The following is a 24,324-nucleotide window of genomic DNA, read 5'->3' as shown; positions in this document are numbered from 1 at the left end:
TGGAGGTTTCCGACCAAGAAGAAACCACCTCGGTCGAGTCTGAAATCCTTGAAAAGTCTGTCAGAAGAAGAAAAACGAAAGGCAGGCGAGAATCCTCTGACCCGGAGGACATCGGATCCACTGAATCGGAAAACACGAAGAAACGCAAGAATAAGACAGAAAAAGAAGAGTTCGCGTGCAAGGAAGATTCGTCTACGCATTCGCTCGAATTGGGAAAGAGATCGCGGCCTTACAAGCTCTTTAAAGGTATGAAAAACGAACGTGTTTGCCAGATCTGTGAAGCAACGGGTAAACTCATTAGATGTAAAGGCCCATGCTACTCCTACTTCCATCTATCGTGTGTAAAGCCTGGTGAATCCAGCCCGGAACCAAGCGAAGCCGGTGACCTCGATGAGAATGTTGCCTACAGAGATGACCTACGTGAAATCAAAGAGAAGACTAAAGAGAACAGTTTGAGAGAAGAGGAGGCAAACTTCGACGATGATAACTTCAAATGCATCGACTGCCTCTCCGGGGTTGCACCTCCTTGTTTCGTCTGCCATGAACGCGAAGATGAGCGTATCAAATGTTCGGTCCTCGCTTGCGGCAAGCACTATCACACGGAATGCCTCAAGGGCTGGCCTCAGGGTCACTGGCAGGGCGATCGACTCACCTGCCCCTACCATATTTGTCACACCTGCGTGTCGGACAATCCGCAAAACAGTCATCATCGTTCCGCTAACGAAAAGTTTGCGCGCTGTGTGCGCTGTCCTTCTACCTACCACGCATCGATATCCTGTCTGCCGGCCGGTTCGAATATTCTCACCGGTAGTCAAATTGTGTGTCCCAAGCATTATAAGTCCTCACATCCGCCTGTAAATGCGACTTGGTGTTTCCTGTGTACTGAAGGCGGGAGCTTGATTTGCTGTGACACTTGTCCCACATCTTTTCATTTAGAATGCTTAGGTATAATTTTTTTTAATCTGGCTCCAATTTCCCCAATTAAAAAATTCAGATTCCAGATTTTTACGTAATGAAAGAGATAATTTCTGTTGTAAAATAAAACTATCGATTACCACTTGAATCATTTATTCATTCTTATTTTTATTTTTATTTTATTTTTATTTTATTTTAAATCAAAATAACAGTTTTTTAAAATTAATTTTTTTTCTTATATTATGTTTCTGTATTTTAATTATTGCTACAGATAAATTTCTTGTATATGTGGTTAGTTTATTTGTGGTTTTACTAGAGCTTGAAGGTCTAATTTCAATTTTAATTACTTTATTTAGGTATTGATGCTCCAGATGGTGGCTTTATTTGTGAAGATTGTGAAACTGGTAGATTACCACTTTATGGAGAAGTTGTTTGGGTAAAACTTGGCACCTATCGATGGTGGCCATCTCTTATTTGCTATCCACAAGAAATTCCATCTAAAATTGCTCTACGATCACATAAAGTTGGTGAATTTTGTGTAATGTTCTTAGGAACAAGAGATTATTATTGGGTTCACAGGTAAAATTGAATTAAATTTGGACTACTGCAATATACTGAATATACTAAATCAACAATAAATGTAAATAATATATATTATAACTATAGAGGGAAAGCTTTTCTATTTCAAGATGGAGATGCTAGTACAAAAGTAATAGGTTCTAAAAAAGTTGAAGAATCTTATAGGAAAGCTTTGGAAGAAGCAAAAATTATTCACGAACGCCTTATGTTTGAGAAAGCAATCGCTAAAGATCGAGATAGTTATCGACATCTTAAACCACCTCCATATGTAAAATTAAAAGTACGATATTTTAATAATACTTATTTTTATCAATGATATTTAGAAAAATAAAAATAATAATAGACAACAAATATATATTATTGAGTTTTTTTAATTAAAAATAAAAAATAATAGTTAATTAGTATAAAAAATAATATTTATGTATTTTTTTATTTATAAAATAAAATGAAAATAATGTTTGAATGTTACTAAAGCATAATAAATTAAATACCAATAGGTAAATAAGCCAGTAGGGAACGTGAAAATTCCTGAAGTTGACAGTATGGTTGCTTGTGATTGTGATTCCACCAAGCCAAATCCATGTTCGCCCGAATCCGATTGCTTAAATCGTATATTGTTGATTGAGTGTAATCCTGACGCATGCCCAGCGGGTACAAAATGCCAAAACCAATTGTTTGTCCAGAGAAAATATCCAACCATGAAGCCTGTTCATACAGAGGAACGGGGCTGGGGACTGAAGACTTTAGAGCACATAAATGAAGGCCAATTTGTAATCGAATATGTGGGTGAGATCATCGATGAAACTGAATATAAACTTCGGTTGCACCAAAAGAAGGAAAGAAAAAATGAAAACTATTACTTTTTAACTATAGATAATAATAGAATGATTGATGCGGAACCAAAGGGAAATTTAAGTCGTTTCATGAGTAAATATTTTTTCCATTTTCTTATAATACAATATTTTGTTAATATTTATTTTGAATGTTTTGTACTGAATGTATTATAAACTTCTACTTCTATTATAGTTTAATTAAGTATATGATAATTATAAAAACTTTTACTGAATCTCAGATTCCACTAACTTATTCCTAAAATTATACCATTAAATATTAAAAAAAAAATTTTTATCAAAACCATTCATTTCGTATCTTTTTTAAATTACTTTATTTATTAGATCATTCTTGTCAACCAAATTGTGAAACACAAAAATGGACAGTCAATGGAGATACGCGAATTGGATTATTTGCTTTGCGCGATATTGAGCTTGGTGAAGAATTGACTTTTAATTATAACTTAGCCTGTGATGGGGAAACACGAAAACCATGTCTTTGTAAAGCTCCAAATTGTAGTGGCTTTATTGGTTTAAAAGTTTCTAAGCAACAAATAAGTTTAGTACAACAGAAAAAAATCGAAAAAGCTGAAAAAGTTAAGAAACAAAGAAAGTAAGTTGTTTCTTTTATATGAAGTTTAATGCTTTTAAATTTTAAATCAGTTAAATATTAAATCAAATTTTATCAGTTACTTAAATTTTTTTGCAAGAAATAGAAAAAATCTTATTTGTTGGAATTGCAATATGAAAATTGAAAATGTTGATGAAGCGTATCGATGTGATCAGAAAACTTGTGGAAAAGTTTATCATCCTCATTGCATAGCTATAGAAGATGGTCCAGATCAAATATTTCATTGTCCTTGGCATTTTTGTGCTGAATGCTATAAAAGAACGACAATCCGATGCAATTACTGCTGCAATGCATTTTGTCAAGGTACCAAATATTGTTTTGCATTTTTGTAATAAAAGTTGTACAAAATTTTTAAAATTTTCATAATACTACGAATTAGCATTGTTTTCAACAAAATATACATAACTCAAAATTATTTAATTATTTATTTTATCAATCAGTGTTTTACATAAAATAAAGTCTATTCTAATTTTAATTTTAACACGTTGGAAGTATTTACTTTTGAAAACATCGTACCTTGGATATTGATTTCCTAGATACTCTAAATAAAACTTGAAACTACAAAATATCAAGTAACAACAAATGAATTATTTAAGAAAATTAATAACAAATAAAGGAATGTTCTCGAATATGAAATTTATTATGGAGACTATCTTACAATGATATTAGAGGCTTTCTTTTTTCGTTAAAAAAGTTCTTTTCTCAATTAAACTATTAATTTTTATATATGTTTCTTGCTAAATATATTTAAATATATTTAATGTCTGAAAAATTGAATTTATTGAAAAAAATTTTATAATCACGATATTTTAAATATCCTAGTTCATGTTTATGGTAATTTGCGTGAGCATTCGCAAAACGGAAATCTCATCTGTTATAATCATCTAACGGAGTATGAGGAAGATAACGATATCGACATGGGCGAAGCACTCATGGATGACGACGGCGAAGACGAGGGCCTGATCAGTAATGAGTACAGTATCGACAATGAAGTTTCTGAGACGTTACCAACGACTTCTCGATTCGATGAGCCGTCACCGAGAGGCGCCATCGTCGAGGTAAGCCAACGGCTGAGGCGTACAAAAACAGCAACTGACTGCATCGATCGTTCATAGAGACGCTGTCCTATAAAATCTTTTTATTTTCATTTAATGTTGTCATTATATTTCCTGTAATAATATGATAATGGTTTCTTATGGTTCAAGAAATATTGCTGCGGAATGGTGGGTGTATGTATACTTTTTTCTTCTTTACTATGTAACAGACCCGATGGTTTCTAATAATAAACGATCGACTTATTGATTTTAAATATAAACTGATTTTCTCAAAAGTGGACTTTTTATAAAAGTATATTTTGTTCATTATAAGGACAATAATCATTTGTATAATAAGAAAATCACACGAAAAAGCTAAGCAATCAAAAGTATCGAAAGTACAGAATAATTTTATAATTGCTAATCGATTTTATGTAAAATCCATAGTATTTTGAAATAACGTACATTTTCTGTGATTTTAATTTTTAAAGTAGATTAAGATTCAATCAACTTAAGACCTTACTCTGGTTAATCATTTGATTTATTAAAATATTTATCTTTGTTATGAAATAAAAATTAATAGTGATAAATAGTCAGCGACGGATAAATTAAATAATTGTAACATTTATCACTGTTTTATTTATTGATTTTATATTACATTTTTTTGTAATACATATTAGAAAAATTAATGTAGAGGGAAATATACAAGGAAAAAATAGATATTTTATACAAGAAAAATTGTGATATAGGATATTACCTGAAATTTAATAAATGGGACAATCAGTTTATATAAGTAACTATTTACACTCTATAAATTTTTCATTTATTAGAAACTATCGTCAGCGGTGGTGGCAAAGCATGAGACGGCAACGGGGGGCAGTAGTAGCAAAATATCTTATTATAGTTGTATGTTATGCATTTATTTTATTTTTTTCTTCTCCTGTTGTTGTCTTTCCAAAGTCCTGTTTTGCCATGCATATCCTCGTTAATATAAAAAAATTGTGTATACGTACACATAGTGAATTTTTGTGTTAATAATCGTGCAATGCCATAAATTGTTTAAATGTCACAAACAATTTAATTTTTTATTAAATTCTATGAAAACGGGTGTTTTTCTTTTTATCATGATCGTTCGTCGAAGAAAATAGCGAATGTACCGATTTTTTTCAATCGAATAATTTTGCTTATGTATGCATACTTATATTGTAAGCGATTTTTTTTTTACGCAAAATTATTATGATTCATATGCAAGAATTTTACATCAAATTGTTTTCCTCTTTGCGATCAAATTGCTTAATTGACTTTACTTTTGTATATCTTGAGAATACTGTGCTCTATTACATATTAAATATTACGCTTTATAATTAGTATGTGATTGAAATAATATGTATATATTATACATATTTATACAAAAGTTATTTATAAAATTTGAATATTCATTGTTAACATTGTAAAATAAAAATGCACTTTATGCATATATATACATTCATATAACATTGCATCATGTAATAATTAGAAATTATTTTATTTTATAAAGTAATATGTTTTATCAAGGAAACGATTTTTTAAACATAATGTTTGTCTCAATTGATGTTATTTCATTTGTCCCATTTATGTTTCCTTAAATAAATATATTCCATTAAAAAATTATGTTTCTATATAATAAAAAATTTTTATTGAGTAACTGAGTAATCATCCAAATTATTACTTGCTTCAGTTATACATTGATGAATATATTTAAATTCTCTTTCTCAATCTTTTTTAACAATGTTTAATGGAAAATCCATCACATATAAACTAAACTATAATAAAAATATATTTATTTTGATTTATACTGCTGTAGTAGATTTTATATATAAAATATTATCAAAGAAGACTAGCCATAAATTTGCATTCACTAATAACTTTAAAGCTTTAACAATCTTTTTTCTTTTGTCTTATTACTATCCATATATAACATATTTTACTCTTGTAATATTAAAAAAATTAATGTTATAAGATATTAATAGTAATATTATGTAGTAATAATATGAAATATTATAAGTATACTTTGATAATTTGCTTAATTATTTGTATTTATTTATTTTTTTGCAAATATAAGTAGCGCTTAGATGAATAAAAAGTAATACATACAATTTTATAAAGTCAAGTCTTCGAAATTCAATACAGTTTATACAATTTATTTAGATTTATTAAAAAAACATATTCATAAATTATTAGTCACGCAATAAATTATAAAATTTAATATATACAACGTATTAATTATGATACAATAAAATTTTTTTTTTAATTTAAATAGGAAATATTTATTACATAAATGCATTATATAACGAAAGCCTTTATATAAACATTAATAAAATAAGATATATATATATATATATAAACATCAACAATTTTTCAATATTACAAATCATTTCTTTAAAGAAAAAAACGATTGGTATAATATTCCATATATATTAAAAATTAAATCTTTAAAAATATATTTACACACACATACACATATATATATATATATAAAAATATATAAATAAATTACTTAAAGTATATCTTTTATATTTTGAAACCTTACATGTAAACTCTTCAAACGTTTTTAAAAATTGCAGCATGTAATTTATATGGTAGATAAAAATCTATTACCAAATTGGTTGATATTTTGTTTTACAAATTAGTATAAAAATAAACACATATCTAATTATACGCATGTGTGTGAAACTATCACTTTATATATTATCTAATTGTTCATATCTTGGTTGTATTTCTTGAAGAACATCTATTATAAAATCTGAAATAAAAAAAATAAATATTTTATTTGCTTACAGCATACAATAAAATGATTAAAATTTTATAAAAGTTATTATAATATATTAATTACTAAATTTACTAATGATATAAGTTTGTTTAAATTAATTGATGTTTTTGATAAATTTCATACATTTTTCAAATAGAACACATATTCTTTTTAAATTATTAAAACGATCTATAGTTCAGTCGTTATTGGCGATCTACATGTTTTTATTTTAATTGCATCTCTATGTAAGTATAAATTGGAATTTATTTCGTTTTTCTTTTTTCGTATTTTTTAAATAAAGCATATACGTATGTAGTTTTAATAATAAAAATGATGGTAACTAGAATTGGAATATCAATATAGAAGAATTATAATTATATCTAGTATTTGTATCTAGCAAAATAATTTAATGATTATTTTACATTTTAATAGAAATTCTTTTTATAAATACTATGATTAAGCCATAAAGCCTATAAAACTGTGAAATATTATAAATAAATTAAGTATTTGAAAATTTTCTGATTTAATGTTAACTTTATTGACAGGCTATATTTCAAATAATTAACATTATATATATTTTAATTAAAAATCTATTTAAACACTGTACTATAAATATTTCATACAATTATATGTTAATATATTCAGTAAATTTTGTAATTTTTCTACTCTATGCTCTTTTAAATAATTTTTCATAAGATAAATAATTATTTTCTGATTAATAAAAATCTTTAGAATATCATTTTCATAATATTCATAATTAGAAGTTTTTAATATTTTAATAAAGAATAATGAAAATAATGACTAAGATATATAACTTCATTTCTATTGGTAATATTTGTTTTTAATTGAGTAGAAAGTTTATATATTTTACCTAATAAAATGTAAATTTTAGTTTTATTGCTTATTTTTATTTTCAAATTAAATTTACGAAGTTTTTAACGTAAATATAAATAGTTAATTACATTAATTAAAATTTTCTAAATAATGCAGAAGTCATAATTTTTTAAAATAAATATAATGCAAACATAAGCATACATTGACTCACTTATGTCTTAGCGGAAGCATTGATTACTCCTGCCGGCAGAATGCTTGGATATCAAAAAATTAATGCAATTAGCATATTACCGACTAATTATAAAATTTCATCAAGATCAAGTTATAACAAAACCGATTTGGATTTCATCATGCAGAAGTTTACATTCTTTGTAAAAGAAAATTATAAAAGAATATAAATTATAATGTTACTAATTATAATTTTAAGAATATAAATTCAATTTTTAAATCCGAAGAACTTTATTCTTTCGGAAATATGCAAAATAATGGAATAATAATGTGTACTTCGAAAAGTATGCATTATGAGATTTTGTACGTATACACACGCTCGCGTTCACACACACACACACACGTGTATAATTAATTTTATTTTATACTACAATTGACCCCCCCCCACACACACACACACACACATATATATATATATATATATATAAATATATAAACATAGAATAAAAAAAATATTAAAGTACATATGAATTATTTATTATTCAGTCGCGAGTTAATAAATACACCTAAGTAGAGTATGCAATAAAGCCTAATACTGATTATGATAAAGCTATAAAATCCAGAATGGATAAAGAAGGTGCCCATTGAACTGTGTGCCCTTCCGCAGGTTCATCCGAGCAGCGACGAGGGTGATGAGGAGGAGTCCCAGAAGGAGGAAGGAGCCGTCGACAAGGGCAATAATTCCCACGCCGAAATTAGGAATAAGAGGCGAATTAAGCAGAACGCGACCGAGAACGACTTCACCCTTGATCAAATAGCGGCCATCATTGGGATTGTTAAGTGAGCTCGGCGCATAACTGACTCCCTACTCGCTGCTCGCAGATCCAAGCTTAAAAAGCAACTTAGTAACAGACAGCGTCCGACACCGGTCGACCCTTAATATGTGTTTGGCTAATGCTTATACTTTACTTAACATTTTAAGAGTTTAAATTTTGGCCTGCAAGATAGTTTTTCCGAATCTCAATAGTTTACTCGCCTATCACCATTTATTTTCAATTAGAAAGACGACTTTTTTGTAATAATACTTATTATGTTATATAATAATAGTGCCAAAAATATGTTAAATAACACATTTCGTTTTTTTATTTTAATTTTGTTTTTATAATATCGTATTTTACACTCGGTTTAATTATTATACTGGTTAGCAGTTTTTTTATTGAATGACACATTTGGGAGCTGGGACCACTATCTCATTGATTGTGCAGAGTTTTAATAAGGAATAAGATTAATGCAAACAATCTCTACACGGCTAAGTAAACATACTCATTTATACACGTCAAATCATTTTTTATTTTATCTTGTGGTATTATATCCTAATGAAATTAACGTATTAGATACGGTACTCTAAATCAACAATATTTATTGCATATATCTCATTTTATAACATTTAGTATTGATATAAATTGTATAATATTTGTATATACTGTGTATACTCTCCCCTTACTATTTTGGTTATTATTAAAATGATTTTATTTAAAAATATATAATTAAGTAAGAGTATCCGTAAAATTAAAAATAGATATATATAATATTGATAAACTATATATAATTACTATATTGGTATTCTATATGTTACTGAAGCCATTGTTATTCGAATCATGTAACCGTAATTTACAGTAGAAGAAATATAATAATAGGTGAAATTTTCAATTTGTACATTGGTTATTTATATAATACGGCAAAAATAATAATTGAATATATTCAAACACGAATTACAATACCTATGTGCAACATAAAGAAGCAAAATGTTTTACATAATTAATAACTCAATAAGTAATTATATATATTTTCAAATTTGTAGATACCCAATACTAGATTTTTAATCAAATTTAAAATATTGTCTGCATTTTTACCAAGAATCATGAATTTCTAATTTGGTTAGAACATGTTTGTACGAAAATGAAATATTAATTTATAACTACTCAATATTGAAGAGTTTCTAATTTTTGTATAATTTAAGACTGATGTTGATATACAGACAAAGTGATTTTTATTATAATTTTGTTTTACGTAAATCAATGTACATTCATAAAGTATTGAAATAAGTATCTAAAATGATTAAAATTTTACTCATGTAGCATAATATTATATTATTGTGGAAAAATATACATTATACATGACTACAACACATTGCGTTCATATTTTTTAATCCTTTAAAGTCGCGAAGGTTATCCCACTTTATATAATAATTAATTGTTATTTTATATTATGATTATAATTATTGAATCCTAAATATAGCAATGCATCATTTTCCTTTATATTTTTTTAGTTTTGTTTATTTGACGTTTTGTGTCACGAAATTGGTAAAATGAGATTCAATAATATCATGTTTTAATTAATAAATTATTTAACAATTATACTTTACTTTTTTTTAAATAAAATATAATTTCAAATATTTATTAAAAAACAATTTAATTAAAATAAATCATGCTAAATATGTATCATAAGTTGAGTATATGTGGTTTTTTAAAAATATAATAAATAATATATATTTGATTATTTTTTCATATTATCATAATATACAATACATATACTATGATTTTATTTATAAAAAATATTTTAATCTATCTAATATTATTGTTATACTTCAAAATTTTGAGAGATATTCGTAAGGATCAATCTTTAAATATGTAAAAATCTACGAAAGCGCACGTATGTTAACACATGTGCACTCATATGCAGTGTGACTATAAAGTTTCAGGATTCACGTCTTCAACGAAATATAATTACGTTCTGCTCCTGTGAATAACTGACATATTTTATAAATCTATAATTTCTCAATTTTTATACAGAATTAATAAATATGATTAATAAATAGATTAATAAATTAATAAAAAGATTAATAAATATATATTAATAACAAATGGAAAGTATGTAAAATTTGGGAAACAGGAAAATAAAAAATGTTGTCTCTAGGATAAAGAGAATAACAACTTAAAAAGTTAAGGATAAATTAAATTTCTTATTTATTCAAGAGTCATAATTTACGGAGAATTTTTTGCACAAACAAAAATGCCTAAAAAATAATGCTACTCTAGAATTAAAAAAAAAAGTTCTATTATATATTAAATTATCTCAAATTTATCGTACTCAGTAAAATAGTAATTATAGGCAATAAAATTATTTTTATTTAGTAGTTTAGTTAATATGAAATGTGCATAATAAAAAAAATTCAAATTTTTTCCAAAATCACTTCCAAACTGTTAAAATTATATTTAAGCATCTAAAATAATTTGAATTGCCCGATTTTTATTGAATATTTTTCATTTTATAAAAAGTTTATTTATGAAATTTCTCAAAAATTTCGATTTTCTTAAATGAGAATCTCTAAAATAATATTTATTCAAATAATTTATTTACTTTTTACTTTTCTTTTGTTTATCAACAATTGAATACGAACCGTTTACAATTTTATAACATGCATTTATATATTTTAGCAGCATATATAACCAAAATTTATTATAAAAAAAATTTTATTTAGATTGCATTAACAGAAAAAGATAAATTACTAGAGTGGCACTACTCATTAAAGCTAACTATAAAATTAATGTGCAATATTGTTGTAATTTAAAAGTAAATTATTTGTGCTTTCTAATACTAATTCGGTATTTTATGCAGTACAATATTCATATTACAAAAATGTGGATATAGTAAAGAAAATCACACCGTTTTTCAATGAGTAGAAATAAATTTCTTTTTAATGGATTTATACAAAAGAATGAGAATTTTTAAAAATTTGAACTTACTATAGATAAATTACAGAATACACTAAAAACAAAACACTATTTACAATTACAAAAAATATATATTATAAATTAAACAATTCCAAGTTTCATAACATAATCTTATTTATGAACTTTGTCCTAAAACTTTATAGCTGCATACATGTATATCTCTCAATTTGGTTCAATAACTTTTATAAATTAAAATTAATTTTTTCCTAAAATATCAATTCAACCTTCTATTCTCTTGACATGAAATAAAAGCTTAATTTCTGACCTACAAAAATTCTACTACTAATTGACGTTTCCAATATTGGAGTTTCTCATATCTTATTACGCTTTATGATTTAATACAAAGTACTTATTATATTGCCTAATTTATACTAATAGATAACGTTTAATAAGTTAAATATATATCTCAATAATTCAAATATTTTATCCTTTTGAATAAAAAGACCGATTGATACAACCGATTATCATTTTTTGTAAGTATATAGAAACAAAAAAGAAGAAAAATAACAGTCTGTTAATGTAACGGATTAAACATTAGTTGGTTTTCGACCATAATCCTGATATAATTTTGGACTTCCTTGAGTGAAAGAACTTGTGGAATAAACTTTCGTACTTGGTGAACTTTGTGCAGAAGTAGAACCAGTAAGCGTTTCCTCTAGATGATTGACATTTAGCTTTTTCCGTAGTACTGGAGCAACAAAATGTTGACCTGCAGACAAATCTCGTTTCGATGATTGATTCTATAAAATATAAGTATTTCGTATGAAAAATTAGTAAAACGTATAAAAAAATAATAATCTTTTAGTTTTCTATTTTTAATCTGAATTTATTTGCTTTTCTTCTGCTTTTTTTAGACAAAATTTTTCGTTTTTAAAATATAAAATAATATTTATACTTAAATTATTAACAATTTATACATTCTTTATTAAAAAAGAAAGATTTAAATATACTAAAAGACTATGTATTCATAAGGAAATAAAATTTTTATGTAAAAAATGTTTTATATTAGTATCATATAAGTGTGCACATATCAATTTTAATACTTTATTTAGCTAAATAAACAAAGTAACTAAAATTCACATTAAATTAAAACAAACAGTGTTAAAATATGAATGAAATATAGAATGAGATAGTAACAGGTATAATTCTATATAGTATCTGAATTTAAATCAATGAGTCATCATCAGTATATCATAAAACTGCAGCATCAGAAGCTCTTGTAAGCTTTTACAATCATTTTTATAATGAAACGCTAATTAAATTAAAACGATCAGGTATACCTTAGGCTTGGAAGCGGGCAAAGTTGCTCCTGTGACAAGGCCTAAAATGCTTACAGCGAGTCCACTTAGTTGAACAGCAGCTAATGGCGACAGACCGGTTCTCACAAGGCCCAAGGCCATAAATGATGCCTGGGCAAGGACCGGAGCTGCACCCGCAGCGTTGGCCGCTGCTCCGGACAATTGACCACCTCCAACGCTCGGTCCATAAGCAAAACAAAGATTGTGTCGATCCACCTGTTAAGCAAGTGATGATATCAGCAAAATTTTACACAATCGTAATACACTTTTCGCATTAAATAATTATATACGTGCAAAACGTGCAAGTAATTAGTTACTGCTGTGAGCCAAATATATACATATATTTATATATATCATTATTTTTTATAAAAAATTTTTCAACCATAGAGTTGTTTGAGCAATTAATTTAGTATAATTTACATTAATACTTTTAGTTGTGATAAAAGTTAATAGTCGTTTGTTGATATAACAAAATAATTCAACAATAAAAATATAAACACTAAATGAATTTAGTGCTTCTCAAATATTCGTTGACAGTTCTATAACAAAAAACTTTAAGAAAAATTAATCAATTTCCATAAAGTTATTTCATACTATGAAAATATGAATGTTAATACAATGAAAATATATAATATAGAGATTAATAAATTACGAAAATTAAGTTTTAAGGAAATGATTTACTGTAGAAAATAATAGATCAGAGACATCGTTATGAAAAATTTGAAAAAATAAATATTTCTATTTTCGACTACAATAATTTAGTCATAAATAAATTTAACCTTCATAACATAATGAATTTTGAAATTCCATCTCAAAAGTGCGCTTACTTTTAAATTTTATTTTTTTGTTTAGACATATAGTTACCACACTGTATAAAAGATACACTTACTAAATGTTTAATTAATAAATACAACAATCCAAATGGTGTAATAAGTGGACAGGCTAAACTATACACTGTGGTCATTGTGAAAACCAGTAGAAGCCAAGCATAATGAGCACCTAATGGAAATTCCCATAACACTGCTTTTCTGACATAAATACGCTCTGCACGGCTTCTAGCTATACAAAGTCTGAAAGTGTAGAGTGCTAACTCGGGAAATCTTACAAGCTCAAGACCACTTCCTAATAAGGCTGCCGTAATCACGTAGTTTACAAACAAAGCACCCTGCAACATAAATGTAAATTCTGTAGATTCATATATAAAATACATAAATTTACTTAATTTACTTAGTTTACTTAATACATATTATGTCTTTAACACGAAAGTTTATCGTTTTCATTCAGATTAAGCTATAAGTTTTATTTGATAAATTAAAATAAAAAAAGATTTAATGTGCTTCTGTTCAGGTATTTATTGTGCTTTTGTTAGTATCCAACAATAATGAAGTCCACAACAATATTTGATACGAGATTTTTACAAAAAAGAAATGCACTTTTGGTATTTTATTTTTCTAAGCACAACAGCCGACTCGACATTCATTGATCTACCAATGAAAAATTAAACGGCCGCATTGTAATTCTTTAATGAAATAAGGAAACTACCTGATCGGGCAGAAAAATACACTCCCATCTCGCCTTTTTATTGGGGCTATTAACCGTCCATTCAAAGAGAGCTTGTGCACTGGTAAGTCCGAGACTCGGCAAAATAAGTACCATGAGTAACAGTAATAGTAGTGTCTTTCTCATGACGGCCCCGTTGAGACCACTCCTTGTCCAATGCCTGACAAGGAGTTCACTTCGTCCAACCAACGCTGGCATAAGGGCTGCTACACTCACCAGTAAGACCGTTGGTAGAAAGGCAGACAGCACAGGACTTAATTTTTTTATCTCGCCCGTTGTTGGTAGACTGTTCACCGCCGTCACTACAACCTATATAGCCCAATTATATATTGAATTCTAAGAAACTGTCTACCATGTACTGTAATGTTTGTTCTTATAATCAATACACGTGACACGCGCAAAAACACGTAGCATATATTTCTAACGGATTCATGTATGATAATAAGATGTGAGCCCGTTATCAAAAAATACACAAAAATCAATGGACTTTATTTAAAATTTTTATTTTAAATGAATTCTACATAATAACATTTAAATGTATAAATAAATCAATTATTACATTATGTAATTCTGAAAAAGTTTAATTATTGGTATAAATTCCATTGCTTATATATTTTTTATGCAATATAATAATTGAAAAAATCTACTCACAGCTGGAGTCGTGAGAAAAAACATTATGAGGAACAATGAGGAATTTATGAGAATTGCATTGAAGTACCAGCATGGCCTGGCTATGCTCAAATTCTCCCAAAATATGTCCGCGGGAGCGGGAGCGTAATCGACGACCCATTTTATTGACGGTGAAGATCGCAGCTGACGACGCATACTTCTCGCGGTACCTGGTGTGCCTACATAATATATTTATAACTATCCAAAGTCGTGATTGTGAATGAATAAATAACGAGCGTATTTAAATAACGCCAGACGATCGAGAATTTCAAATAACACGTACCAAGTGTTACAAATGCTACTCCTATGGGTCGACTTAAGGCAATTTTCCTTTCCTCTTCAACAAGGGCTGTTAGACGAGCTTCTTCTGCTGTATAAAATTCGAGTGCATCTACTTGTTTCTGAAATTTTTTAAAAATAACTTTTTAATTGCATTGACATTAAAAGAAATCAATGATTTCAATATCTAGTTAAACTTGTTATAATAATATAAATCATATAATATTTAAAAAATTATATAAAAATTTAAATAATTTTATGTACATCTTTTACTTATTGGACGGGCTTCAATATAATAATTACATGAAATTGAAAGTGTTAAAAAATAATAAATTAAGAATTGGCATAAAATTTTACTAATTAAAAGTCAACATTTTGGATTTAAACATTATTTAAGCTGCTTACTTGTTTAAAACAACATCCTATAATCTGACCACAAGGCTGAGGATATAATTTTAGTGGCCCTTTTCTTCTATTATAATTTTCACAATATAGTCTTGCCTGTTCTGCACAGTCTCTTTCTGCATCCAGTTTTGAAAGTTGTTTAATATCATATGCTAAGGTGACATCTTCAACTGTTAAAGTTGGAAAAGCTTCACTGTAAATAATATTTTATTTTAAATACTTCACAAATACAAAATATATACTTTATACTTTAGTATGGAAATTTTATACAAACTTGAAATACTCTGTTAAACCTTCAACATTACATTGATGTTTTGGTATTTCCGTAATTAATAAGGTCCTTGCTGCTAGCTCTCCTGCTGGTTTTATATCTCGAACCTATATAAAATTAATTTTATTTTAAATGTATAAGTAATTTAAAGTACTTATATTTTATAATAATTATAACAATTACTTGTTTTATAAATCGTCGCATGACATATGCTCCAATAGGTAAATATAACAAAAGGATTAATGTATGCATCCAAAGCCAAGGAGATTTTGAATCTAGATTTGATAGAGTAGTATGGCTGAAAGCACTTGTATCACCTACAATATTTCCATGAAAATTTATTGGTAAAAATATACAGATTGAAACTACTGTCATCACAGCAGTTAGTATAATAAGATGACGCTGAAACGAGACATATAGTAAACCATCTGGACCTGCTCTTTTTAGTAGTTCTTCGTCTCTGCAAAGATATTTATTATTTTAATAAATCTTAATAATAATATAATAATTTATTAAAAGTTTATTTATAATATAAATTATGTATTAGCATTTACGGTAATTTAAAGGCTGTAACTATCCATGATAAAAATCCTCTATCCGCATGAGATAGATGTGAATTAACAGATGCTTCAATGCATGTTACTTCAGCATCTCTTGTTTCATTATCACCATAAAATAGCTCCATCCAACGATTTTCTGTTTTGTGTAAGAGAGCCAATCTTCCATAATTCCAAGCTTTTTTACGTAATAGACCAAATAATAATACTAAACACTGTAATTTAAGATAATTTGTATATACGTATACTTCTTGAAACATACAACAATATACATATAAATACTTTTTTAATTTTACTTACAAAAAAAGCAACACTATTCATCAAAAGATTATCAGGTACCCCATTATATAAATTTGTAACAAATGTTGTATTTCTTCGCACCAGCACACATTGATCTGCTGATGGAGATGTATATTGACTTATGCTAAATAAATTAATAAATTTCAATAATATCTTATTTAACCATTCAAATAAATAATATAGCAATTACAAAAAAATGATAAAGATTTAATAAATACAAGTATTAGAAATAGTACTGATTACAAATTAAAATTTATTTGCTTTTTATAAATCCAAAATTAATAATGAAAAGAAATAATGCTAAAAATAAGTAAACCATTAATATAAAAAAGTATAATTAAAATAATATTTTTATTAGATTAAGGCAATTATTAAAATATTACATAAAAAAATCATTACAAATTCGTGTAATATGAAATTTTGTATTAGCTCTAACATTAATACATATCTAAAACTGATACTACTGCTAATAACAAATACTGTAACTAAAATTCATCTAAGATTTAAACATAATAAATTTATCGTGTAGATTTATTTATAGCACAAAATTAAAGCAATGATAATAACAATATAAATAATTGTGTCTTTACCAAAATACGAAAAAATGAGAGAAAGATTTTGTAATTACTTTAACCATTATATTAGTATTTACTAAAAATATGATTTGCTCACTTTATCTGCCTTTCCTTCTAACTCGCTTATCATTACTTTTGGTCAATCTTTCTTTCATTCTCTCTCTCTCTCTCTCTCTTTCTATTTAATGTTTCACGAGCATGATCTCCTTTTATAATTTAGTAACATTTTTTTTTCATTATCATATGCCCTAAGGGGTAGCGAAATATAAATTAAGGTAACAACCATGACGTCATAATTGATCTCTATGCCTTAATATGTGTGCAGGTTTACACATGCAAATAAGTCGCAGGCAGTTGACATTAAACACATTTGTAGTTGCTACTTTATCTAATGAAACAGCATTCGCAAATCTACATAAAAAGCATGTGACAGGAGAAAAACTATCATCGATTTCACCTCAAATAGTACACATTGACGAAATAAATATGAAACAATAATCTTTTGTTTCTGCATATCATTCTCGCGCCGTTTATGACAGGTACAAAAAATCTCGCGCAATGCGAAAATGATATCATCACGCTGGAACGTATAGCTTGTACTTCAAAGAAACGTAGAAAAAAGCGGATGAAAAGAAAACGGCAGACAACATCAAATATAAGAATGGATGGGGCCCAAAATGATAATGAGAGATATGAAAAGAATATAATACTCACTTTGGGTAGTATTCCGTTTCAGCTTCCATTGCTGATATTTACAAGCGCTAGGCTATTAGACAATTACAAAAAAGCATGTTACTAAACATGTGTCAGCTTGACACATCGCGTAGTTTGGTACTCCGATACCTTTTAATGCCACAGTGTTTTCTCTTTACCCCTCTCCTTCGTCATCACCATTAATTATGATATGGCGCAGTATTCGATCACAGCTGGAGAAGTTTGATCGAAGGATCGCTTCTTGATTTACGAATTCGGTACAAAAATGGTAGATCGACGTATTGAAATTGTTAGAACGAAAATGGCCGCTGAAACATCGTATCCTATGCAACGACTCTTAGCTTTGGAAGCCTCACGTCTAGAATCGAAGAATACTTTATTATGTACCTAACCTCATCTGACATACCTCTTCTTTTACATACATTCCCTCTTTCTCTCACTTCTTTATTATTGAATTAGAGCCTTACTTTTGTGATTTTATGCTACAGGTTCATTTGATTTAAATAATTTTTAATAGCTCTCTAGCAATTGATGCATGGATATTTTGATACTTCCACGTGAATCATTGTTTTTAAACCGCTCATCAGAAAATTTTTTTAAAAAGTTCTGTAATTTTCATACTCTTACTAAATTCGCGAATGAAAATTATGAACTAATAATAAAATACTAATCAGGCAGTCAACCATGATTTTTCTATCAAGTTAAAAAATTTATGGAATAAGTCGAAACAATTTACATAATAGCATCAAATAATATATGTATATATATATATATAGTGAATAAATATTTGACCATTATATATTTGATTATTTATGTGTCATTTACTTAGGTGTTTAATCTTTTAACAAAAATTAATTTTTTTTATCATACTTTATCAGATTTTATTATATTTATATTTTACCATCTAAATTGTAATCTCTGTGGAATAATTTTTTTGTTTGTTAATTTTTATGTTAGAAAATAAAACTTTCTCAATTTATCGTTATAAGTTCATAGTTTCTTACGCAAATTTATGAACTTCTTTATATTAGTATTTAATTCCATACATAATATTAAATTTTATAATTATTTTTATAGACGTATAAAATTATTACACTTATAAGATTATGATAACTTTGTCTATTACAAAAATACGTGGAAATAAATATGATTAAACATTTTAAATTATTAATTAAAATACTGCACACTTGCTCATTCGCTCGATGTACGCGCACGCGCGCACACACACACATATATATATATATGTATTAGATTATTATATAGAATTATTATACTTATTATATTAAATAAAGAGAATAATTTATTTTATATACAATTAAATATCTTCCTATATAACTTAGATTAAAACGTGTCATATTTTAATATATAAAATTAAAAAAATAAAATGTATATATATAATTATACAAATTAATGTATATTATCCAAAAGATATTTACTTACTTTTTAAAACAATTAGTAAACTAATTTAAATAAAACAAAACAATGTCATAAGTTACAATATATATTTTTACATGTAACTCATTACATATATAATACAAAACAAATAATTTAAGAAAAAAATGTCTTAACCATTAATAATGAATTAAAACTTTAATATAATTTTATTAACATAATATAATGTAAAAGCAAATATGGAAATATATTCAAAAATATTTTGAAACTTTCTTTATATTTTTTTATTCCTTATATTATCAAAACAATAGTCAAATATTTAAATTAAATTATATTTTTTATTTTATCCTAAAAATATACAATATTTTAACCATTTTTTTATATATAAAATAATTTATATGTATAAAAATAGATATACCTGCACAAAATTAAATCAGTTAATAGAGAAACTACAAAATCATAAAAAATCCACAAAAATAATAAATAGAAAAAAATAAATAACTTTGAATATTCGATTTCATCAAATTTCATTTTATATGATTGAAACAAAATCAAAACTAAATAATTTTAACTTAGAGAACTATTTATATGTTGTACTTATTCTGTTATTATATAAATTGTAATTATAAATTAATAAATATGCGATAAATTTATAAATCAGAAAAACAAGTTTATGTTGAATATAATATCAATTATGTATACTACTTTAATTTTATTTTATATCTGTAATTTAAAGAAAATCTTTTAGTTTCTCTTATATTGTTCTAAAGATTGAACTTCACCGGTTGTTATGGAATCTAAAATCCAAATTTCTCTTAATCCTTCTAACCCTATTATAATATCAGCTCGATTTAGATCCTCTGTAATTCTCCCTCCTGCTATTTTAATCAATTCTTTCAAAGATGAAGTAGGTGGTGATGTGCCATTTTCAATATAAATCATACCGCACGTAACAAATAATTCTGGCACATATGCTTTTCCAAATAATTGTCGATCACGCCGATTTTCCTAAATAAAAAAGGTGTCATTTTATTAAATTTTTCTATTTAATTTAATATATAGTTATAAATTTGGAATTCGAAAAATAAACAAAATAATATAATAAAAATGATATATTGTATATTGTAAAGTATTTCACGCAGACACATGCACACACTAAAATTATTTTATAAAAACAATATAAACAAAATATCAAATAATATATATTATTATGATCAAATATCTTTGATATTTGATACAACAGATTAATGAAGTTAAATAAAAATAAATAAATAAATAAACTAAAAGTTAGAAACATCTGATATTTCAATTTTGAATTAATATTGATCTAAAATTTCAAACATTTTATATTATATATAAATACCTGAACTGTTTTAGCAAAATGAATCATCTCAAAAGGGCTAGGATCTAACCACTGTTCATTTTCAAGTGATTTTAGAGCCCATTCAAAACTCAATAGCCAACAACCTCTTATAATACCTTTCAACATATTTATTGTTCGAACACCTGAGCTAATAACATGGGTTGTTCTAGAAGTCACATTTATTTCTAAAGAAGCAGATCCCAAAGTTTTAATTGCAGATCTTACTAAATCTCTTTCTCTAAAATAAATACACAAATTTTCAAGAAAAATTTAATACTTTCAGAAAAATCTTCAAAAATATCAAAATATTCCTTACTCTTTGGACAATCCTGTTACAACAATAATAATTTTTTGATTTTTATAAAAATTTTCTTTTCTTTGATACCTTATACTTTTTAAATCAAATTCTTTTAAAGAATTTCGGTCGCTTAATCTTTGTGATACTTTTTTCTCATTAGGCATCATATTGTCTAATAAAGTTAAATTTGTTACTTTCTTAACAATGATTTTCTTGCTTATAATTTTTCTATTCTTCCTTTTCCTTTTTTCGATTTTTTGTAACATAATTTCATTTTCTAATGATTTTCTTATATTAATAGTGTCCTTACTTTTGTATTTTAATTTATTTTGTTGTTTCTTTTGTGTAATTTTTCGATTTTTTATTACTATATGTTGAGATTCTTTTTCTTGTGATAATTCTGTTATATCTGTTGGAGTAAATGAAATAAATCCAGAATTTTCTTGTAATGGATAAAGTTTACGCTTGCTGGTTACTTTTTTATTTTTTGGTTTAATATTAAATATTTTATTAAATTTTATGTTATCCCGCATTTCATTTAGAGATTCATCATTAATGACTAATTTTTTGCTTCTTTCTTTTTGATTAAAAAATTCATCAGAAGCATTCTGAATATGTATATCTGATGAATTAAAATTTGATACCTTTTTTCTTGTATATATAACTTGATTCCTAAAATAATATGTAAACTGAAATTTTTATAAAATATATGTGTAATAAATTATAATTTTATTATACGTACTTTTTCAAAGCAACTTTTTGCTTATGAATTATTCTTTTAAACTTATTTGTATATTCATTATCTGATAATGTTTGTATAAGTTCTTGAGGATTTGGAGTATTTATAGCAATATTTTTCTTAATCATTGTCTTATATTGAATGGAACGACTTATGGGATATGGTGTGGCTTCAATAATACTTAAATCATTACTAATTAAATTAGTATTTCTTTTATTAATTGATTTAGTTGATATATTTGGATCAACATTAATAATTTTAGTAGATCTTTTGATGGTACTTGAGCTAATATTATGATTTTCAATATTCTCTTTTGTTGTAGTTTTTATCTTAGAGATATTTGATATTCTTTCTATTAAGGGTACATTTTCCAGATCATTATCACTCTCTAAATGTTGATCTTTTGAGGTATACATAACAATTTTACTTTCATTCGTATTAGATTGAGAATAAGATTCTTGCACCATTGATAAAAGGTTATTAAAATTCAATTTAGTATTTATTATTGGAGATTTCTTAATTGAATCTAATGAAGTATTAACTTGCATAGATGAACGAATTGTACTTATACTTGGTTGTCGAGATACTATTATATCATAATTTTGCTTATCTTGATCAATATTAACATTTGATTTCAAACATATGATTTTATGACTTTCATCTAAATCATCATTAATTGTATTTGAAATATTTATTATATTGTCTAATGAAGTACATAACTTCATTGAAGAAGAAATGGAATACATATTTGACAGTTGATGTACTGAATCATTTTCTTCTAAAACTTTATTGTTATTTTTACTAATCTTGTTTTCTGTATGATTTGGTATTTTATTTTCTTTTTGTTTAATATAATCTGTGGATTTCGTTTGATCAAATATACATTTAATATTCAAAGAAATATTTTGACTAGTATTTTCATTTTCAATTTGTTGAAATAGTTCTAAGCTATTGACTTTTTTATTTAAATTTTTATTTTTTTTTATAGTTAATGGTATTTCCTCTTGTTTCAAGAAATTACAATTTTGAATTCCATTACAAATATTAGAAATATTATCAGCTTTAACCGATTTACTAATTATTGGTATGTGAGATGCAATTGCTGTAAGTTCCATACACGATTGATTCAAATCATTTAAAATATTTATTGTTTCACTATTATTTGTATTATCATCTAAACTATAGGTATTCAAAATATCTACATTGTTCTTTTTAAACATATTTTTATCATGCAAATTTTGATTTATTATACTAGATGATAAAGATTTTGAAGAAATTTGGCTAAATTTATTTTTCAAAGATATACGAGAAGCTTTAGTTTTTCTGATAGCTTGATTTAAAATAGGACTTTGACAGTATAGTTCATTTGAAATTCTACACATATTACTTTTATTTGAATTATTATTATCACTAAATAATCTAGTAACTGGATTCTTTAATACTGTCGGAGATATCTTATCATAGATTTGATTGCCATTTATATATCTCTCAGTCCTTGATTTCTTTGGTGTACTAACTATACTCTGATTAAGGAACATATTTTCTTCATTCATTGTTTCTGAAGAAATATATCCACTGTTTCTGGAACAGTTTAACATAGAATTCACTTGAACAGGATTTCTTTTTTTTCCATCACCTGACATAACAATTTGATCATTTTTTCCAATGTTAACTTTAATACTTGGTGATTTTTTAACATTTACACCATTTATTTCATTAATAGGCAAAGTACATCCTGTTGACAAAACTTCTGTTGTTTTTATACCAAGTTCATTTTGATTATCAAATAATACTTTAGTTTTATTCATAATAGCATCTTTCAATCTCATACAACTTTTATTAAGTTGTTGTTCTTTTTCTTGTATATCACCTAATAAAGTACATTGAACTTTTGATATTTCTTTACAATGATCTAAAAATAAATGTTATTAGTAATAATGGTCAAATTAATTTTATTTAAATAGATTATAAAAATACTCATATATCATTTTTTAATTTTACATTTTTTTAAACTTTCAAATATATTATCATTGTGTATTAATGATTCTTCCTCAGTAGATTTATTATTCTGACTGCTTAATCTTTTTAATGAACTGTGTTCAGAATCAGATAAATTAGATACATAACTTAAATTGACTTTCATAGAGCTTTGACGGGCTTGTAAAGCAAAACTATCATCTTTATTAGTATCTTTTTGCTTAACTTCTGTGTTCCGTTTATTTTTACTTCTTCTCATTTTACTGTTTATTCTAGTTTTATGAATTGAACGTATTTACATTGTTTAAAAAGATTTCACTTTAATTTATAATATATTAAATATGTACGACAATG

The 24,324-nt window shown here is 26.0% G+C and overlaps 3 protein-coding genes across 3 annotated transcripts in view; 1 reads left to right on the top strand and 2 right to left on the bottom strand.

The window, feature by feature from the left end:
- The window catches only part of NSD (Nuclear receptor binding SET domain protein), a 12,056-nt gene extending 3,219 nt beyond the window's left edge, over positions 1–8,837 (top strand). Inside the window, exons 5-12 of the mRNA XM_011504722.1 lie at positions 6–945; positions 1,272–1,494; positions 1,582–1,774; positions 1,992–2,421; positions 2,670–2,937; positions 3,035–3,258; positions 3,778–4,013; positions 8,447–8,837. Of these exons, the coding sequence (XP_011503024.1) occupies positions 6–945; positions 1,272–1,494; positions 1,582–1,774; positions 1,992–2,421; positions 2,670–2,937; positions 3,035–3,258; positions 3,778–4,013; positions 8,447–8,623 (2,691 nt within the window). The 3' untranslated portion in view covers positions 8,624–8,837. The remainder of the gene's footprint in view (positions 1–5; positions 946–1,271; positions 1,495–1,581; positions 1,775–1,991; positions 2,422–2,669; positions 2,938–3,034; positions 3,259–3,777; positions 4,014–8,446) is intronic.
- A 3,163-nt stretch (positions 8,838–12,000) lies between these two features.
- Positions 12,001–18,597, bottom strand: Tmem63 (transmembrane protein 63). Its single transcript, XM_011504693.1, has 12 exons — positions 18,202–18,597; positions 16,913–17,036; positions 16,610–16,827; positions 16,239–16,515; positions 16,059–16,162; positions 15,785–15,977; positions 15,384–15,501; positions 15,083–15,279; positions 14,414–14,740; positions 13,761–14,036; positions 12,854–13,087; positions 12,001–12,313 (listed from the first exon to the last, which is right to left on the bottom strand). Exons 1-12 carry the CDS (start codon positions 18,228–18,230, stop codon positions 12,101–12,103), a joined length of 2,310 nt encoding a protein of 769 aa, XP_011502995.1. The 5' UTR covers positions 18,231–18,597; the 3' UTR covers positions 12,001–12,100.
- Positions 18,598–20,286: 1,689 nt separating this feature from the next.
- On the bottom strand, positions 20,287–24,230 carry MCPH1 (Microcephalin). Its single transcript, XM_011504721.1, has 6 exons — positions 24,067–24,230; positions 23,276–23,851; positions 22,758–22,849; positions 21,273–21,904; positions 20,957–21,194; positions 20,287–20,601 (listed from the first exon to the last, which is right to left on the bottom strand). The coding sequence occupies exons 1-6, from the start codon at positions 24,227–24,229 to the stop codon at positions 20,338–20,340; spliced, it is 1,965 nt and encodes a 654-aa protein (XP_011503023.1). The 5' UTR covers position 24,230; the 3' UTR covers positions 20,287–20,337.
- Between the last annotated feature and the right edge of the window lie 94 nt (positions 24,231–24,324).

Source organism: Ceratosolen solmsi, unplaced genomic scaffold (genome assembly GCF_000503995.2).
Source record: "Ceratosolen solmsi marchali unplaced genomic scaffold, CerSol_1.0 scaffold58, whole genome shotgun sequence".
In the NCBI taxonomy this organism is placed as follows: Eukaryota; Metazoa; Arthropoda; class Insecta; order Hymenoptera; family Agaonidae; genus Ceratosolen; species Ceratosolen solmsi.
The sequence above is the reverse complement of the archived record's forward strand: the minus strand, read 5'-3'. Positions and strand labels throughout refer to the sequence as shown.

Bases quoted from the DNA above. Each gene is read 5' to 3' on its own strand.
- Tmem63 (XM_011504693.1), bottom strand. From the start codon at position 18,230: ATGGAAGCTGAAACGGAATACTACCCAAA. The intron at 14,037-14,413 runs GTAGTTTCCTTA...TTTATGTTGCAG, and splicing joins GTATTTTTCTGCCCGATCAG to GGTGCTTTGTTTGTAAACTA. The intron at 12,314-12,853 runs GTATACCTGATC...TATATTTTATAG, and splicing joins TGCCCGCTTCCAAGCCTAAG to AATCAATCATCGAAACGAGA.
- MCPH1 (XM_011504721.1), bottom strand. From the start codon at position 24,229: ATGAGAAGAAGTAAAAATAAACGGAACACAGAAGTTAAGCAAAAAGAT. The intron at 23,852-24,066 runs GTCAGAATAATA...GTGATATACAAG, and splicing joins TTCATTAAAAAGATTAAGCA to AAAAAGAACAACAACTTAAT. The intron at 21,905-22,757 runs GTACATCAACTG...ATATATACAAGA, and splicing joins TTTTAGAAGAAAATGATTCA to AAAAAGGTATCAAATTTTAA.